This window comes from Hyposmocoma kahamanoa, unplaced genomic scaffold, assembly GCF_003589595.1.
Source record: "Hyposmocoma kahamanoa isolate Upper Pololo Valley unplaced genomic scaffold, ASM358959v1 93, whole genome shotgun sequence".
NCBI lineage: Eukaryota > Metazoa > Arthropoda > Insecta > Lepidoptera > Cosmopterigidae > Hyposmocoma > Hyposmocoma kahamanoa.
The window spans coordinates 15,663,015-15,683,685 of NW_020654810.1; the positions used below are offsets into that span (position 1 = coordinate 15,663,015).

At 38.4% G+C, this 20,671-nt stretch overlaps 1 protein-coding gene across 6 annotated transcripts in view; it reads right to left on the reverse strand.

Moving 5' to 3' along the window:
- LOC113237216 (GATOR complex protein DEPDC5) overlaps window positions 1-19,904 on the reverse strand; it is a 38,114-nt gene extending 18,210 nt beyond the window's left edge. For 4 of the 6 annotated variants that reach the window (XM_026473563.1, XM_026473562.1, XM_026473559.1 and 1 more), the window contains exons 1-11: window positions 19,740-19,904; window positions 19,248-19,514; window positions 18,947-19,089; window positions 18,537-18,724; window positions 9,765-10,242; window positions 8,891-9,039; window positions 8,181-8,378; window positions 5,318-5,461; window positions 4,827-4,982; window positions 3,158-3,220; window positions 400-617 (exon numbers count right to left, since the gene is read on the reverse strand). In XM_026473563.1, the coding sequence (XP_026329348.1) occupies window positions 400-617; window positions 3,158-3,220; window positions 4,827-4,982; window positions 5,318-5,461; window positions 8,181-8,378; window positions 8,891-9,039; window positions 9,765-10,242; window positions 18,537-18,724; window positions 18,947-19,089; window positions 19,248-19,514; window positions 19,740-19,778 (2,043 nt within the window). In that variant the 5' untranslated portion in view covers window positions 19,779-19,904. The remainder of the gene's footprint in view (window positions 1-399; window positions 618-3,157; window positions 3,221-4,826; window positions 4,983-5,317; window positions 5,462-8,180; window positions 8,379-8,890; window positions 9,040-9,764; window positions 10,243-18,536; window positions 18,725-18,946; window positions 19,090-19,247; window positions 19,515-19,739) is intronic. The other 2 variants (XM_026473560.1, XM_026473561.1) reach the window with 2 other exon arrangements.
- Between the last annotated feature and the right edge of the window lie 767 nt (window positions 19,905-20,671).

Here is a 20,671-nt window from a genome sequence, read left to right on the forward strand (position 1 = left end):
GCAGCCAAGTGGTAATGTGAGCATTGTTGTGGTATTTCAAGGGAAAGAATGCTGGTGAGCAAGCACGTAGGACTTGTCAATTTGTCAATAACTATGTCCCAGGGTGACGGGCGCAGTGGCAGTGCCCCTTAACTCTTTGATTTAAAGTTCTGAGTGGCACTATAATTATGGACAGGCATATAGTCGTGCGATTTGGTCGTCTCGTCACTTGACATCATAAAGAAATAATAACAAAATGCAGGGACATAGTCATTTTCAAAAATGGACAGTTTGACTTGATTAAATCGCGATAAATTGTAAATTAAATAATCAATTATACTTTAATATGCGTACAAGTAGATAATAATATCAAATAAAGTGGTAAATTAAAATAATATAAAATAGGCGGAAATAATATACCTGTGCAAGTCTCTGCGAGACTAACTCTTTAAACACTTCCATAGTAGTGAGCGGCTTTTTATAGATAGCTCTATTCTGTGCAAAGTCCGCGTTCACATCGTCCGGTAGTAAGTTGTAATCAGAAACTAAATAATCGTTCTGAAGAGATCGTTTGTCCGGGAAGTAATCGGTTGTAATGGGAAGACAGGCGGGGATCGTCAACGACTTCCAGTCCACACCTGTTTATTGGAGATATCAGTAATTACCATGTCTTTTTAAGTATAGATTGTTTGATCCAAACTACTGTACAGAGAAGCAAAATCAGAGGTGAAAACTTGAATGTGTAATTTATCATATAAATCGAAATTCATACTACGCAAAGTAAAAAAATATTCCATATGACGCTTAGTCGTGTATTGACAACGCAAAGGTATACGTAAATAATGTAACTACTTTATATTTATGTTGACAAGTTATAAGCCGGCCAATTAAAATAACATGTATAATAACACTAAAATTCTTGATACCTGTAGATTTCTTCATTCATTTTTTGTTTGTTGTGCTTCAATATTTCTTCTAAATGAATTTCTTTGGGCGTAAATTGACAACCATGTTTAATTGTAGTACTAGTGAAAACGAGTATGATATTCGATAATGAAACCTTAATATTACAATTTGCTGATTCACTCAAATCATGGAATAATAATGATAAATGATAGGAATTAAAAATTTGGAAGTTTATGATCGTGAGCTATAAAATAGATCACAGTTTTTTCATATTTAATAATTGTAACTTACAAGGTACCTAAGCTAACCTAAAGTAAACTAAGCGTAATTGCTTAGTAAGTTGTTATTCTAGATATTATTTTTACATAAAACCCAAAAGCTATAAGCCCGTATACGTATGCCATTTGCATTAAAGCACTTAATTGTAGGCGAATTGTAGCGATTTCACGATGAATTTCGCAATGGTACGTGTTTGTTGTCTTTTGTGGAAACCAGAAGCTTTGCATGCGTGTTAGTAACAGTTATACATCGTTGCAATTATTTTGATTATAAGGCCTATTATCAGCTAAAGCGATGAAGTAAGGAGATCTATCTAAACAGTAAATAGAGTTTCGTTATAATGTAAGTAAAAAAAAAGTTAAGAAAAAATAACGAAGTCCTATTTAGACATACGCTGCTTTTCAAGAATAGTAGCCTAAACCAAAATAGTTACTTGTTTGTCTGATCATACAACTGCACTCAGAATTAGCTAAATTTGATTGCGAAAGAGACACAGATCTTTTTATTATTTGAAATAACCACGTGACGACATCGGCCTGTATACTATTCTTCTGCTTTGAGTTTTAGATATTCTGCAGTGTTTTTATTCTGAAGCCATCTTCATGACTGAAGTGATTTTGAGCTGAGCCGCTATTCTAGAAAAGCATCGAATATATGTCTGCTGTTTAGACATAATATGTATGTCTTCTCCTATTAGCTCTGCTGAATAATAGTGCCCACGTATTATAACATAGGGAACGTGCAGAAACTTTACATGTGGCGTGAGAGAGAATATGCATTTACGATTAACAACTAAATATATTTATTGAGATTTTTTGTGAAATAACTCCACTAGTTTGTTATAACTATGAATACAAAGATCGAACAAACAGAAAAAAAATTGCGGTAAGAAGGTTAATCAAAAATCTCTCAGTAGATGTTACTAGCGGCGACGAATGCCGAAAGTCAGTACAAAAATCTATAACAAAAACACAAAGGAGAATTTCGACAACTCGGTAACTACACCCAGGGCTCAGATGGTTAGAGCAACGCTACGGTGCAGCATGGTCGTCAAGTCCCACCAAGTCGACGAAATTTTTCTTTGTGTTCTATCTTTGTATTCATAATCGTAACAACCAATATATTTAGGTTACGTTCAATACGGTCCAATGAGGCTACCATCATCATTTCAGCCGAAAGACGTCTACTGCTGATCATAGACCTCCCCCAAAAAACGCCACAACGACCGGTCTTGCTGCTTGCATTCAGCGGATTCTTGCAACTTTCACTAGGTTATCGGTCTACCATGAGGCTGCTAGCCGAAATCACATTTAAAATGTTACTGATTTCTCCCGCGGTACTTTATAGTGGTTTTACATGTTGCGTTGTTGTGCGTTCCCTTTTACTGCAGGCCAATATTTTGTACTCTTTGTTCAGTATGAACCAGAGGTAATCCCAGTGATAATACAGGTAGTTCCAAAAAATACGATAATGATATCAGTGTCAGTCACACGAGCGGAATTGCGACAGTATTGCAATGCTAAATAACAGTTAGATTGCCATCACTTTCCAAATGCATACAAACAGCGGTTTTGCAATTGTGAATAAAGCTCGTTTGGCTGCGCACTAAAGGGGCTCATTCTACCTATGATTCCTGCATTTATACCACGGCTATTGCAAAATACACATACAAATAACTGACGTTTTCATGGGTATAATGAACCCTGATATATACCCTCATAATATACCCTGCATATACATACATACTGACAAATACCACATGCATTTAATATCTATAAAGCCACCAAATGGTCTTAGCACATGTCGATATACAATTTAGTCTAATTTGTACACATAAAAAATGTTGGAACTGTGTTTTGGATTTGCTAGTAACGTTCTATAAAGCGTTTTGCGTATTATAGAATAGGAAACCCCCATAGCGTGATATATTAAATAAATACAAGAGGGTATGCATTAACTACTCGATGCAAATCCAATGAAAGTAATATCAAACCTATTGCTCGGTTCGCTTCGTTCCAACGTGGTTTGGAGAGAATTCGACGACACCATGAAACATCAGAAATGAGGTGAACATTTAGTAAACACGAATGATTTATGATTCCTACCGTTATGATGCATAGATATAAACCCATTGAAATTTAAGTTAATAATGAGTTTCAATTAATATATGTACACTTAACAACAGACGACACAATTTGAACTTGTATCTAGACATAAATACAGCATTATAGAAATTATATTTTTACTTGTTAATTATAAAATTGTAATTTTTTTCTTCTTGTTATTTTGTTGAATTTGGTTTTTTGTTCGATTCTTTTGGTCTAACATATGCTACATTTTTGTCAACATGCTATGCTAGAAATTAATGTTGTTACCATCAGTGGGCGAAGAGTGAATATACTCAAAAGAGAAGTCGGCTCACACTTCGGTTTATTTACTTAAACTTTGATAAACAGAGGCAGAAATGGAGACTGCTTACGTCTGCATTTGTTCGTCCTGGATTTTTTCGGAATTCGAAAAATCAAAATAGGTATATTAAAAACTGACGGTATTTGGGATAGGTTAGGTTAGAGTATATTTGTTAAAATTTTGTAATTTTTTGTCGGAATTTCCTAAATATTCCGATATATTGGTGGTTGCAAAAACTCGTCGCAAAGTTTAGATAAATATAGTCTACCTACTACTTATCCCAAAGAACGACCATTTTAATCTACGCACATGCTTGATTTCCCGAATCCCGAAAAAATCCGGAGTAGGTTAGGAGTTGGCTAGGGTAGGGGTTGCGGTGTCATACAGCAGCGCCAGGGGTGTGACAGCAGCCCATGTGGCGTGACCAATTAAAAACGTAATAGCAAATTGCGGCAGTGCTCTCCGCCGACGCCACGTTGTATTATGTGTGTATACAAATGCAGGGGCGACTACAACTGCAGCAACGCAGCTTCGGCCGCAGTTGTTGCGGCGCTAGCTTGTGTAATCATCCTTATTTTTCCCACCGAGACGAGACAATCTACCTTAGTCATTTACATTTGTACAATATTGATTATTTTGACTTTCTCATAATTCGATCTCAACCGAGTTGAGCTGATATATTCCTTCGCCTATAATGCAGTACATGGTGGTTTTTGTAAGCAGTGAAACCAAAACATTTGGAGGCAGTATTTGCTAGCAAGGTAATTCGGCGATAAACTGTTGGACAAACTGTCAATAATTTTGTATACGAAACTAAATGTTACGTGCCTAGATTCTCGGATAAAATGATCAGAAGTTTCGCATATTAAAAATTAAGTCAAAATGTTTTGGATTCGTGTGTTAGTATTGTGTCTAAATTAAGCACTTTCTTATGGTGAGTCAATGGGAGCCGTGTTGTTATATGGACTCTTCGCCTCTGGTAACGGTCGTGTGTATTAATTTTATTCAATTCATACGCAAACTTCTGCCAGCCTATAATTTTGTGTGATACACGAGGCATTATGCAACTGTCGCACGGGCATCGTGTGCAATAGATAATTTTGCACTGGACGGCATTTCGTCCGGCAGTCCTGACGACAACAAGTTAATTGCCTATTTTACTTGACACAACTTCATAATACAAAATTTTCACACTATCACCACATCAAATGTACAGAAACACTTAATACAAACGCAAAATAAAAAATACCAACCTGTAGTTAAGGCAGGTGTCCACTCCTGCTCTCCCGTAGCGCCCCACAACAAGGCCAGATTGTTGGCATTGTTTATCGGGGTAGGTCCTAATGTGGCTCCGAGGATGCTTAGAGCCCCGGATGCGCTGATCATGCGCTTGCGACTCGGGATGTTACCTTGAAAATGTGATTTATTTCTTTTTTGTTAGGGGAGGTTACAGCTATTTTTACAACATGGATTTAAATGTGATTAATCAGATGCCAATTAAAAGCTTCCTAATTATTATTATTTTTAAGAGTTTTTAAGTATTTGATCATTTAGAACGCTTCTGCAACATCTCTTTATTTTACAACGATAATCAAATCTGTTTCTGAAACAATTTTTATATAATTCTCATCATTAACATCACTCTACTGAAGTCTCGCTGCGTTAAGATTTTCTTATGGGCGATAACGTATGTAAGCAGCAGCAACTAGAAAAATGTATTGTAATAAATACTAACAAAACTTACCATCAACCTGATATATGGAATGATTGTTCATAATGCTGGGGGATCCATTTTCTTTATTCAAGTTATTAACTTCATTCGTCGACGCGACCTCGCCTGCAGGTCTGGCTTGGTAGTGATGCTGCTGAATCAATACACCCGTCGGGCCTAAATAATAAAATGATTTACATTGACGAGTATTGACTGTTTATTAGGTTTAAAACTATACATATATAAAGGGGTAACATATACAGCTACTGTGTAATTGGACGACAAAAATTCATGATAATAATTCGTTTAGTTCTGTGACGCTGTGACCTCCTTACACCGTCATCTCACCTTTTTGTATCGCCTCTCTCCGCTTGTATCCTATCATTTCTTTATTTTACATGTATTTAAATTTTAAATTTGAATTGTTCCATCTTCCTTCACTTTCTCATTTTGTTTTCGTACCACGGTCACTCTCAGCTCGACCGCCACAACAGTCGGAGCTGTTTGAAATTCCATCGCGAGTAATCGCTAATTCTGGTTCTTTACTACGTTTGTAATCATTTAATAAGCTAAATCATGTGTAATAATTTATAAGTCTACAGCCTTCATGTACCTACATTTGTAATTCAGTTACTCGGCCCATTTAGGGGTAAGGGCCTTAATAATAAAGTGTAGGGAGTGTTTTATACTGCTGTACCTGTTTTTTTACATTTACCTTTTTATTGTTACAGCCCTTTCTTTAAACTTTACTTCTTTAATAAATTTTGTAGACTGGAAGTAACCCGTTTCATTGCCGTGAACCTGTTCACAGCTAGTTAGGTTTACAGCCCTTTCAGTTCTATCACTTTAACATTGACATTCATTTACATATTTTTATAAAATAGAAAGCAGAATTGAAAACTCGGTTGGGCAGCTATCGGGAAGCTCCGGGACGTCTTCTCGTCCGCAATACCGCAGTCCTTGAAGACTAAAGTCTTCGAATAGTGCGTGTTGCCAGCGTTGACCTACGGCTCTGAGACGTGGTCACTTACCATGGGCCACATAAAAAAACTCCAAAGTCACTCAACGAGCCATGGAGCAATGCTCGGTATTTCTCTACTTGATCGAATCAGGAAATTCGTACAAGAACGAAAGTCACCGACATAGCCCAAAGCATTAGCAAGTTGAAGTGGCAGTGTGCAGGGCACATAGCTCACAGAACTGACGACCGTTGGGGCAGAATGGTTCTCGAATGGAGACCACGAACCGGAAGGCGTTCAGTGGGGCGACCCCTAATAGATGGATGGATGACCTGGTAAGAGCGACGTGTAACCGATGGATGCACGTTGCGTCCGACCAGCTAGTCTGGCAATCTTTGGGAGAGGCCTATGTTCAGCAGTGTACATCTTCCGGCTGATATGATGAGAATTAAAAAACTACTTTAGACTTCATCCTTACGGACGTATACAGTTATTCTGACATAAATGTAGAAATTCCATTGATTATTTATGATTACGCACTTCAATGACGCAATGTTATCTGCGGTAGTTTTTTAAGTATTTCATCCTTTCTCAATCCTTATTAGGGCTTTCAGTTTCGCTGCATTTTCGGGCCCCAGAAAAAAAACATCGAGATTCAGTATGGTCCCGAAAATCCCAGGGAAAACCAGACTAGCGTCACAGCCTACTTTCGGTTGTGGCATTAGTCCAGTAGTCGAGTGAATCCTTTTGCATACACATGACATTTATTCAAATTGTGTTGACAATTTTTGATATGTTTGCTTTCTTGTTTTTTGTTAATTTTATTTTTTGTTTTACTTTTGTTTTGTCGTTTTTTAATTCTTTCTTTCTGTGTATTTTTGTGTTGTGCCGTTGCAACAAATGGTTTCTTTTCTATTGTATACTATTCTAAAATCAAAAGTTATTTATTAAAGTTTTTCAATTTTGGCACGAAATAAAAAAAGGGCATTCGATGCAGTTTCAGATGGACAAGAGCTGATCCTATTACTATTATTTTTTAATCTCCACAGACTTTACTAAGCTCTACCTACAGTGTTACCAAGTACATGTAAACAGACTAAAAAATTACTGTCAGTTTATTAGATTTATTAATATAAACTAAATGACTTAAGTCTCGAAATTACGGAGACAAAAAAGTAAGTCGCGAGGAAATTTTTTTTTATCATACATTACAGGCCGATGACTCCATTCCACCTGATGTAAAATGGTATCCAAACGTGAAGGAATCTAGTGCAGCGTTGATACAATCATTGCCCTAGCCACCTCCACCCTGCATGCCTACAAGATGCCTTTTCACGCCTCGTTTGAAGGATCTCATATTGTAAGACGGAGGGAATACGTGCCCTGGAAGGGAGTTCCATTTCATCGCCTAATTTTCTCGAACTCGTATCTCAAAACACAAAGTTACTGAAATGCAAAAAATGGATTGTGTATACAAATTTTGCAGGAGGATTTCACATGTCGTGGTGAATGTTCACCGACTACACGGCGCCGACTCAACCGGCGAGAGGTTAACTCGGTGGGGTGGGGTTTTAGTGGGGTAGGCCCTCCAGTCTGGAGGGAGAGTCCCCCACATAACCCCTGAGTCTCCCTGGGCTATCTATAAAGCTATAAAGATATCAGATTTTTTTGATATCTATAAAGATATCAAAAAAAAAGGGCCGCTTTCACATCATATATACACACTGGCTTTTACCTATTCTTAAAGTAATGCATCCAAATTAACACCATTGAAACACAAGAAATTTAAAATAAAAAGAAATTTTTGCCTTCACCTGAATAATCACTCTTTATAAGATACGAGTTTGAGAAAGTATGGCATCGATTTGTGAATCGAAAAAATGCCAAAAAATCGTCGAGACTTCAAATTTTCGAAACCGAGATATAGAGAGCCTTACCTTTAGGAAATATATGCGTCCACCGCCGTCGATTACTCGTAAGCTTGACAGTGACGTGTGATGGGTCGAATGGGTTGATTAAAGCGCGTCCAGTGCGTATTACGGGCTTGTTCGCCGACATTGAACTCCTTGGTGATAGTCGACTGCTGGAGATTGGGGAATCGGGTGCGTCGCTACTCGATTCGTAGCCTGGTTTATCTAAAAGATAAATTATGAAATTTAAAATTCTGTAACAAAATCTTTTGTTCTTTTATTTGTTAATCATAGCGTGGGTCCACATTTGTGACATTTCAACGCACCGGACTTCGTTACAGATACACGTGACAAAAACATAAGTGTGGACGGTTTTTATTCGCCGGACGAATGATGAATCATGGGCGTTAAAGACGGCACGTACATTTTGCCGTGACATACATTTACGGTGTGACAAGAACGTACAACACCGCGTGACATTGCAACAAGTGTGGATGGTGACTTTGTGGTGTCACGCTCCGATGTCACGTGTCACACGACTCGATCCAATATGTCTTAAACGAATGCTTGAAATGCAAAATACACTCTTAGTGCATTGTGTTAAGAGTGTCTTATCAATTTAAGCATTGGTTTAAGATGTACTTAAATTTACTGCAAGTGGACATTACTGCCCTTGGAACGAAAAAAGGCACAACTATCATGTAAAGTACACATAGTGCAATAGCACTAATACTTACTTCCACTGGTTAGGATATCTCCCAAACTGTGATGTATATCAGGGTCAGACATCTTCCTATAGTGCAGAGCAGTAACTGGTGGACTCCTCCTGTTAATCCCTTCCAAACCAGCTACAGAAGTCTTCTTTGTGCGAGGCACTCTTTGCACACTGCAATATTTTAAATAATTTATGGGCAAACTATATTTATTGGTAACCCAAAAATCGTGCCATGTAAATATTTTTGAAATCAAAATATTTGTTATACAAGTTTTAAAATTACCGGTCCCGTCATGGTTACAGTTGACAATCGCAAAAACCTAAGAACTCGATAATAATGGTTAATTAATAAATTTAATCCATCAATTAACTGCCTCTGTGGCCGAACGGTTACCATGCCGGACTGCCACGCAGAGGTCCCAGGTTCGATTCCCGGGCCGGGAGAAATATTTGTATGGCCTACATTTATTTGTCTCGTGATTTTGGGTGTAATTTGTAATTGTCTATTTGTGTGTCCATGGCACCCGCGACACAGGGTTTTCCTAGTGTGGGGCTATGTCGAGTGTGTGCGTTATTATTATTATTACTATCAAGGCTAGAGCCTCGTAGATTGTCATGAAAGGGATGAGTGTTATTTTCTAAGAACAAAGGACGCACAAGCGATATTTTACTTTAAGTACTAAATCATTCATCATTTTCATTTGACAGCAAACATTACAATGGCAATGGCAGCAGAAGCAAGGGAAAGTAATACCTAAGATTTTTATTAATATCTTGCCACATTTCTGACATTGTATTGTGGTACAGATTTGCAGCAAAATGTACAGATGGGAGCAGCCACTATAACGCCTGTCCTGTCAGTTTGTACACAAAAAAATTTTGCTAGCAACACTTACCAAGTACTATGAGCCGGCGGCAGTTGAAAAACCTGACCATCATAAGCGTCATAATCAAAGATGGAATTGTGCATGTACTCGTCTTCCTTTAGTAGTTTTCCCGATTTTTCGTCTTCGTACATTTTCTTCAATGGCTCAGTACTCTTGCGCGGTGGCAGCTTTATTCTCGGTATGAAATTCGAATATGCTACTTTCTTGTTGGTTGAATAAAAAGACAAATTTATCCAATGAGGCATAGAGTAGTCGTCTATAGAGTTTAAATTGTTATCCTTATTGTGAAATTTCAGAAGTGGTACAGCATGTAAGGGTTGTTCACCAACACATACTAAGTCGCTGCCGACACCGTTATCTATGATTCTCTGTTTCGTTACATTTGTTAGTTCCCTGTCCACTTCAAATACGCCAACACCTGGCGTTATTACAACGGAAAGCTGTCCTGTTCTATCGAAGCATCGGTCTAGGTAGTGTTTCTCAAAAACTGTAAACATATAAGGACAATTAAACAATAATTCATTACCATAATAATTAAGAAAGCTTGTAAGTTACAAAGATATACAGAATGATTTTTTAGTCATCGTCCAAATTTTTTCCAGCCGCTAGGTATCATTCAAAGACTCCATTTTCGAAAAAAATTGATAGGTCTATTTTCAAAATGAAAATATTTATTCCGAAGTAATACTCGACAAAAATTGGTTACCAATTTACACTATTATTATTTACTACGACTATGCGTCTATGAATGAATGCCATACGCTAACCGCGCGGATTCTCCAATCAAAGCAAAATGCCTGCCGCCACCGCCGCCGCCCGCGCCGAACACTATTGGCGGATGTCACTTCAGTCGTCACACGTCCGTGTAGCGCTTCGTACGTGTGTGCAACGCTATCTCGCTATTGAAAACGCATTCACGTGTCACTATGTATACAAACCGCGAGTACTTTGAAATGGTCAAGTGCTATTTTATAAGTGATGAAAGCCTAAACGGAGCCCAGAGACTATACGAGTCAGAGAGCATTCCTCGCCTTCGCAATTATGGAATGGCAAGTCCTACAGTCCCCAATCGCCAAACGTTTCTGCATGTCATGCAGAGGCTTTTAGACCATGGCCAGTTTACGACGCCTTCACACGCCCAAGGACGTGGTAGGCCGCGACTGTCCGTAATCTTCGATTTTTTCGAGAGAGATCCAAGACGAAGTACACGTGATGTAGCTCGACGGTTCAACGTTAGCCAATACGCTGTGTGGAAGCTGCTCAACACCTCTGGATTGCACCCTTTGTAACGAAAAACGTTACATACCCTTTTTTTTTACGTAATCGGTTAAACGAGCGCTAATGCTCACGCGTGGATTCTCTGCGGCTCGCATATAAAAGGAGTTGCGACGGCGTCCGGGCCACATTTCTCACGAGCCGGCATCGCCTACGCGCGCTCCTAAATACTTAAATTGCAAATATAAATCCGCATTTCGGCAACTACGACAATTGCTTTTGATATTAACAACTTGTGAGTATAAGAAGTTCCCGTATTCGGGTGAGTATTCCAATACCACACCACTTATTTTCGTAATTCGCTATTTTGTAAAATGGCGGTCGCGGAATGTGCATTCGTTAATTACGCGGTTCCTGTACATCCATAGGTCGAACAAATACGTTCCCTTACGGCTGGCAGCAACAATCCAGCAGCCAGTTATTTAATTTTGACGAATCCGCGTAATTAACGAAGGCACATGCGATGCCACGCGGTTTTACGTGACTTGACCTTTTGAACTTTCCTTTTAGTCAACGTGTCATTTCACAATTGTATTTATTTCGTTTTATTTAGCTTTGTTCTTGCTTGTGGGTGCCTTCTGCCTACCCACAAGTACTTAACCTTTTTTATTTTTCAGTTAAATTCCGTTGTGATTTCTCCCGGCAGCAGGATTAATACGTAAGCGTTCCCTCATTGGGTAAAGCATTCCTTAAGCTGCCGGGACGGAATCGCAACGGGCGCGTGCACAGCAGCGCAGTATACCCGCACTGTAACATGTTACAGGAACTCCGTTAGGGTTTAAAACCCTCGGCCACTACGTGGCCAACACCATCTACAAGCGACGCGCGTCGTGCTTGGCTGCCGCAGTTCCGGGTTCACTTCCCGTCGGAGCCCTTCTTCAACACCTTCCGTCTCCGACACGACAAGGCGCCGGCTATCTACATTCCAGCCGGCCTTTACCCGGGGGAGTGCATAACCCCGGGAGTGCTAACGATCCGTACCTTAAGGCCTCTTTTCCATTACACGGTTGTTCAAACGTACGGTGTGTAAGCCGTACGGTTGAAAAAACGTCCTAGCTTGTACATGATACGGCAAAATCACCGCGCGAGACATTGGTAAGTACTGGCTAGTAGCGCTTTTTACTCGGGCTGTGTAGGACGTGCTGCGTCATGAATTTTCTTACGAAAAAAAAAATTATAGTTGCTTATTACATATATAGGAAAAAGAAAATAGAAAAAAAAAGGGAAGTAAGGTTTTGGATACATCCGATTTTAGAAAAAAGGGAGGAATATGGCGCGTTTCATACACTTGTCAAGAATCAATTGAGAGAAGATGAAGACAAGTTTTACAATTATTTTAGAATGCAGAAAACTACATTCGACAACTTGCTCCAAAAATTATCCCAGGAACTAAAACATCAAGATACTTTTATGCGAGAGAGTATATCGCCCGCAGAAAGATTGGCTGTAACTCTGAGGTAAGTAGGTACAAAATTAAATGACATATTTTAGTTTAAAATTGTTTATTGCACACAAACAAAATTATTACATGTAATTGAATTTTAATAATTATTAATTTAAGAACAAGTAAATCAAAAAATACACTACGCTGAAAATGCTACTCAAGTGCGGTACTAAAATCGAATTCGTCTTCAATAGAAACTTGAGAATCTGCCGAGATACTTTCCGCATTTACACTATGTACAGATAATTGTGATTCGGGTCGGTAGTGGATTGGCTCTAAACCAGAACCGTGTCCAAAATCATGAGAAGACGTCTGTGGACGACTTATTCCATAGCCCGATCTAGCAGCTGTAGAATATCCATATGTTGACGATTGCGCATTTGAGGATGCTGTACCACTTAAATATCCTTGATGGCCTTGATCCCATTGGTTTCTTGATGTAGGTATATACTGAGTACACTGTCTTTGTTGAATATTTTTAATTATTGAAATTACTTGAAACTGAAAGTCTATCATATTTTCATCACTGAACTTGTCAACTGTATCAGCGATTCCCATAAAAAAGTTCATACTACGGCTTTTCTTTTTCTCATCTCGTTCTGCTGAATCCATAAACTTCATAAACCTAATGTCAACTTCACTTAGTTCATTTTTTCTTATTTTTTTAGGCCTTTGCGTCTCACTCCGTTCAGTGTATCCCGAGCTTGATTGATTCGGGACTGCACTATCAAAATTTTCATTACTGAGGCTAGAATCATGAACATGTTCAGTCATGTTAGAATCGATCTTGCGATGCTCAACATTTTTTTTTAGGAACATCATTTCATCATAGAACATATATTTTCTTATTTTTTTTGCTGAAGAACCAGACTTACATTCATTAATTTTTTTGTCATATTTTATCCAGCTATCTTTCATATTGGTCCACTTCTTCATCACCATTTGCCCTGAAAATAAATAAATAATAATTATTAAATTCAAAATTTATAAAAACCCCCGACCTAAACTGAATCGACCCCGACCTAAAATGGGGTTTTAGTATTTGAACCTGAACCGTTTTGTTTTATATTTCAGGTATCTAGCAACAGGAGATACCTTTACTGACCTATACTACAGCTATAGAATTGGAATAAAAACCATAAGTTGCATCGTACGTGAAGTATGCCACTACATTTGGTTAGAACTGTATAAAGAATATATGAAAATGCCATCTAAAGAAGACTGGCTACACATTGCAAGCAAATTTCAAGAATCTTCCAACTTCCCGCTGTGCTTAGGAGCGGTCGATGGAAAACACATCAGACTTATTAAGCCAATTGATAGTGGCTCGATGTTTTTAAATTACAAACATTTTTTTTCTATAGTTTTGATGGCAGTAGTAGATAGCTATTACAAATTTATATTTGTTGACGTTGGCGCCTACGGAAAGGAGTGTGATTCCAGTGTGTTTAAAGAGACCCCATTTTGGAAAAATTTAACAAACAACGGATTAAATCTACCCGATGCAACACGTTTGCCTGGAATTGACTACGATTTGCCATATGTGTTCGTTGCGGACGAAGCCTTTGCTTTGCATTATCACTTGCTTCGTCCATTTGGTGGTCATCAGCTTGATCAATTAAAACGTACATTTAACTACAGACTCACAAGAGCGCGAAGATTTGTTGAATGTGCGTTTGGCATTTTATCCAATAAATGGCGAATTTTTCACCGGCCAATGAATGTGTCCATCGATTTGGCAGTTGATATTGTGAAAACATGTTGTGTTTTGCAAAATTTTATACATAAGCAGGAAAACTTTCAGTTTCACAATGCGAGTGAAAATGAGTCCACCCTTGATTCAGAATCGGAACTAATCCAGTTACCTATCACGAATGCAGTTCGCGGAAGTTTGGCGGCTAATGAAGTTCGCAACAGATTTGCACAATATTTTGTATCTAACGAAGGTCGCCTCTCCTATCAAAACAACTATGCATAAGTAAAAAGTTAATAATTAAATCTGTAACTTACCAAACTTGTTTTTCTCATCACCACTTAAATCTTCAAATGTGGGCTGGAAATGAATAAATATTTCTTTCCAGGAATCATATTTAAGCCGCTTATTTTTATAATCGTCGATGGTCTTATCCCATATTACAGGCCTTTCTTGAATCAACGTAATTAATAATTCTTGATTTATGTTCATTTTATAATAAAATCGCGAAACAGCGTATATAAGCGGTCACGAATCCGTGCGTACGTCCGGCACCGTCGACACACCCCGATAGACTGCCATACAACACTGGTGAAAATCACGCCGTGCGTAGACGCGGCGCGCCGAGGGGCAGTCACGGCGCACGCGGCCGCGGCGCCGTGCCTTGGCGCCACCGTGCATGTCGACAAGCTCATATAGTGATCCATACCACACTGACGACCGTGCCTACACGCGGCGAATTAACCGTAGATTTTCACGGCGAGAAACCGTGTAATGGAAAAGAGGCCTAAGGCCGGAGCCCACGTAATCATAAATTTTTATGTACCCTGGGATTTATTCATTTTTTATTAAAATAGTTAACCGCCCTACCTTCTTTTATTTTCACCCTTATTAGGGAAAGGTAGGGAACACAGGTTACACCTTATCACTTTCAAAAAGTGCAAACGCTAAATGAAGCAGACGCGCTGCCTCGTCGAGTTTTCTGCAAGTGGCTGATCGCACACCCCGATGAGGTCATTTTATGGACTGATGAAGCCCTATTCACACGTGTGGGGCTGTACAACCAACATAATGAACATTGGTGGACGTATCGCAACCCGCACATGATAAAAAACAATTATCACCAAGTGCGTTTTAGTGCAAATGTGTGGGCCGGGATTGTCGGTGATAAAATTCTAGGGCCATATTTTATTGAGGGGCGGCTGACCGGAGGCACCTATCTCAATAAGCTACAAAGCATAGTCTCTGATTTGATGGACGACGTACCGCTAGCCCTCATTAACCATCCTGCTTTTTATTATCAGCATGACGGTGCACCGCCACATTACGCTATCGACGTGAGGAATTATTTAAATATGGAATACGGGAATCGCTGGATCGGTCGCGGGGGTCCCGTTCCATGGCCACCCAGGTCACCAGACCTCACACCCTGTGACTTTTTTTGTGGGGCGAAATTAAACGCCGCGTGTATGTGGAGGAGGCCCAAAGCCTCAACGAATTGAAACTAAAAATTGAAAGTGCATTTGCACAAGTGAAAAGTGACACTACAGCGCTGAACAAAATACAAGACAATATTCAAAAACGTGCAAGAATCTGCTTGGAGAGGAATGGTTTACATTTTGAGCAATTATTAAAATACTGTTAAAGTTGTTACGCTAAGGTAATTTTTATTTGATTTTAATTAAATGTACATAAGTTGATTCAAATTTTTTAAATACGCCTTATTGCAAAAGGCATGGCCTGCTTTTATTTTTATACTTCTGTGTACGATACGAGTGCGGACTACATTTGTCGTAAATCGATGTTTTGTTTAAATTTATTGATATTATTATAAAATGTTTCTAATTTTTATTAATAAAAAACACCACGTGCGTAGATAACAAAAGGGCGATGGGAAGATTCTTTTTTTTATTAGTTGCTAAATACTAATTCGTTACAATTCATCGTAGGAAGCGAACCTTTTATTTGTTTGTCTCACAAACAAGTAAATTCTTCGATGGCCTTCGGTAACACAACGCTTTAAATGCGTAGAAGTTAAGTTCGGGAAACGAACTTTCCTAATTAGGTCTGTGATATCAGGTGCATTATTTTTATCATTATTTTGTAATAATATCATCAAATTTTGTCAAACCTCTAAAACAATTTACTTATAAATAACTTCCGCTCTCGTTTTCGTGCGTTAATGTAACAAAATCTTGACTTGAATTCGAATTAATTGTCTACATTCTAAAATAACATCACAAAAGCCTTTTGTAACTTGACGGTCCTAAGCCCGTGAAAGTATGAAGGGAAAATTTGCAACTTATGTATTTTATCAATGACGCGGGGGTTGGCCTAGCGCGCATATCGAGTAGGCTGTCCACACGCGCGCAATTTTTTAAAACAATTTTGCGATGGCATATCTTAATTTTAGTATTGATTTACACTAAAAGGAAAATTTGCGCATGTTATATTTTCACTAAAGATCATAATATGAAAGTTTGGACGATGACTAAAAATTCATCCTGTATGTATGTCATATATGTATGACATATAAGATATATGTCATACATAAAATGAATTTGTATATCGGTATAATATGCAAATCCGATGACATTACATTAATATGGTAACCTGGATTTGATGCTGCAACTAGGACAGTCTATGTACATTCTACCCAACACCTCAACTACTTACAGCAGAATTATCGTGTTTGGGAACACTGAATTTGGTCTCGAGTAGTTGGCAAGGGCTCATGCATGGTGCCGGCAATATTTCGCGACTGCGGTCGCACCGACTCGCTGCGACTTGTTTTAACATGTAGAACTAAATAGCTTAGTGCAACGTGCCCGCGACCGGCGACAATTGGTCGTAAGACTGGCAGCGATCAGTCCTTGCGACTACTACTAGATGATCAATTAATATTCCTATTATTATTAGACTATTACGTAAGTAATTAAAATCATAATAATGGATACAGATAGGTTTAGTGATGCAGTTGGTAATCGCCGCAGAATATTAATTGGATGAAGAATATTAAATAATTATTATTTTTATTTTTATGATATCAAGTGGCGGGACGAGCAAGATCGTGCACCTGATGGTAAGGTACTCGCCTGTCCGTAACAGTTGCAGTGCCACTCAGAGCTTTAGATCGCACAGATCTGAGGGGCACTTCCACTGCGCCCGTCACCCTGAGACATAAGTTGACAATCCCATGTGCCTGTAATTTCACCGTTGCCCTTCAAAATCGGATCACAATAATGCTGACATTACAGCTTGGGGGCAGAAATAGGTAAGGTGGCAGTAATACCCTGGATGAATTCTTTCACAAGGAGCTCTACTGCTACTAAAATCTCCTTCTTCTTATCCTACCTACGGCACGAACTCGTTAAACAGAATTTTCCAACAAAAAGTTCTGATACTATATCCATTTTCCCTGTAAGTACAATAATTATTCGAAAATTCACTAAGTTATCGGTCGGTCGCCGGTAGTGTTACGTCGCTAATCGTCCGCATGCTGCACTGTATTTCGTCGTTAGACGTCGTAGCGAGTCGATGCGACCGCAGTTGCGACATTTCGCCGCACGCTGCACGAGCCCTTAGGTACTTTGGATGGGATGGGATGATGACTTTTGGAGTATATCTTTTGCATCTGTTGTATTGACTTAATTAACTATCAAAAGTTTTACAGGGAAGGCTTTCTATGTAAAGCCCGCTTATAATAATAACATATACTATCGCGTACACGCTCATAGCCCCGCACTTATATTCTAGAGCGGGACTGTGTGAGTGTGCGTTATTTATTATGTTTCGGCTCATCCGATAAACAGAGTGTGATGTAATTATATAGCGAAAATAGAATATATACGTTACGAGAATAATTTCGTTATTCAAACTAAGGCCTATGTAAAGGTGTTTTGAGAATTTGTAAGTCTTATTTCGTTTCGGAAAAATAAAATAGAACAACGGTCGATCTGACATCCACAGCGGAGAAGAACGAATGAAATGTACTACGGCCTGAGAAGAAGCAGTCTTGCACATAGATCTTTATTCTATGGATGAGTCAGTTTATTTGCATTTGAAGCTAAACCATACCACTGCATTTAAAATAAGTTTTAAATAGAAACCACCGTGAAACTCAGACATGTTAACTAAAGCAACGGATAACTCATGTCACTCCTCACTCACGTTAAATCGAAAATCGAATCATGAGAATCCGCGAAGGTGACTAGAGTTGTTCAGTTTCCGTCGAATCACCGCTACGGAATCTCATGATTAACGACCACGAACTGTTTTGAAAGATGACGAGCAACAATTCCACTTAAATACGTAGTTATCCGGTAGTTTCTTTAGTCTAGTTAATATAAAAATAAGTTTTTAAAATTACCATTCAAACTCATATTGAGTACTTCCAAGAAGTTGCCTTGTGCAGCTGTAGAATTAATGGCAGTCGGTATTTCGATGTTTGGACGCTCGTGATATTGTAAAACAATCTTTTGGTAGTCTGTGAATAGCCTCCGCAGTTGCAGTAGGACACTTGACCAGTCTTCATATCTTTCATTTTGAACTGCCACCCTGAAGGCAATACAAAAGAAATGTATGAGTCCTGCAACACAACACTTAATGAAACGTAAAATAAAATAAATATAAAAGTGTATGCATCTAGGATAAATAAGCCACTGTAATTTATTATTATGTAGGTAATTTATATAAAATACATTTTTTTACGTGGACTTATGGGAACCAGCCAACTGTATACCGAAATCTATAAAAATGTTCCCTTATTGCCACATTTACCTGTAAAAATCTTCATAGAACCTGCCCCTGTAGTCTTTCTGAAGGCACTCTTTCATGTGTTGAGGGAATTCTTCCAAGGATTTTGCTTTGTAGAAGGTTCTTGAAAAGAGCACTATTGTCACTTCATGGTTGCTGCCATTTTTCTGAAAATTTACTTAAATCAAGTAGCATCTTAATATTTAAGATTATTTTACTCACATAATTCATTTGATGAATTTTGTTTTTTTTTATTAGATTTAATGAATTTATTGTATATCACATTATAACTTATGGTTACAAATAAAAATAAATTGTAACTAACCTTCCACTTTGCAAAAAGATCAGCAAGGAAACCATTCACTGCTTTTTCAAAGTATAAATCACCATGGATGTCAAAGTCCCACATTTCCGAAGACATTTGTATGAATAAGTATACCATAGAAGTTGAGGATCTGAAAACTATTTTTGTATCTTCGGTTATGACTCCGCAGGCCACTCTGTCTCCTTGAGACCACATCTCATAGACTTGACATCTGATTACACTTCCGCAGTATTCAATCTTTTTGTTGAGATACACACAAGTATTTACCTGTGGCCAAAAAGATCAGGCATTAGGCAACAAACATATAAACAAATAGAGTTTAAAATTTATGTAGAGTAATCAACTACATAGGCATTAAGAAACAAAAATATGTAGCAAGAAGACAGCGAGGCAAATATGCAGTAGATGCATGTACCCTATATAAAATGGTTTAAAAGCTATGCATGCATAAGTGTAATAGCAAAATTAGAATAACATAATTATAAAACATACTAAATGGTTTTTCAGCCTCCACATCTCAGATCTGCCCATGTACAAGTCTTTGAAAGTAAGCTCCACGGAGTCAAGGGCAACCTCAACAACATTGACAATGTTAACAAAGACATCAGCAAATGTCCTAAGCTGGAATGTTGTTGCTATACTCTGCTCCACACTTATTGTATCTGGAAGTATTGGAAAAAATTATGGATATTATCATTTTATGCAATGAATTTTAAGAATTTTATGTTCTAGGATACTACAGTACCAAAACCATTAGGGACACTGTGTGCTCATAACTATTGTATATGGACATGTCACGTGTTAACCATCTGTAATAGACAAGGCTATGTGAAACAAAGTGAAATGGATGGTGTAAGGTTAAAGTAAAGGTTAAAGTAGCAATTGAAGTTCTGTCATCTCTGTGTTCTGGTTCTTTTTTCAAGGCAAGTCAAATTTTATAAGCCCAGTGCTCTACAACCCTAAGCGCCCAGTTACACAAGGCGAATGTAATATAGAGCCAGTCTTGCTTGGGGACACATACCGATACAATGGACAACGTGCAAAGTTGTATTTATACCAAAGGTAGCCAGAAAGGACTACTCTTTTGCAAAGTCTAGACCCATCTGCCTAACCTCATTATTGCTCAAAGCAATGGAGAAGGTACTTGACAATCACATTAGAGCTTCGTTCTTAATATACAGACCTATCCATCACACTCAACATGCCTATCAAAGTGGAAAATCCACAGAGACAGCTCTGCTCCACCTTGTGGACAGGGCTGTAAGAGCGTTTGAGGACAAACAAATAGCACCATGTGCCTTTCTAGACATAGAGGGTGCTTTTGACAATACACCTGTTTGTACTCTGGTAATGAGAGTAACCTGCAAAGGTGTAGACACTTCTACTACGAGATGGGTGCAAAACATCACCTAGTGATCACAGTT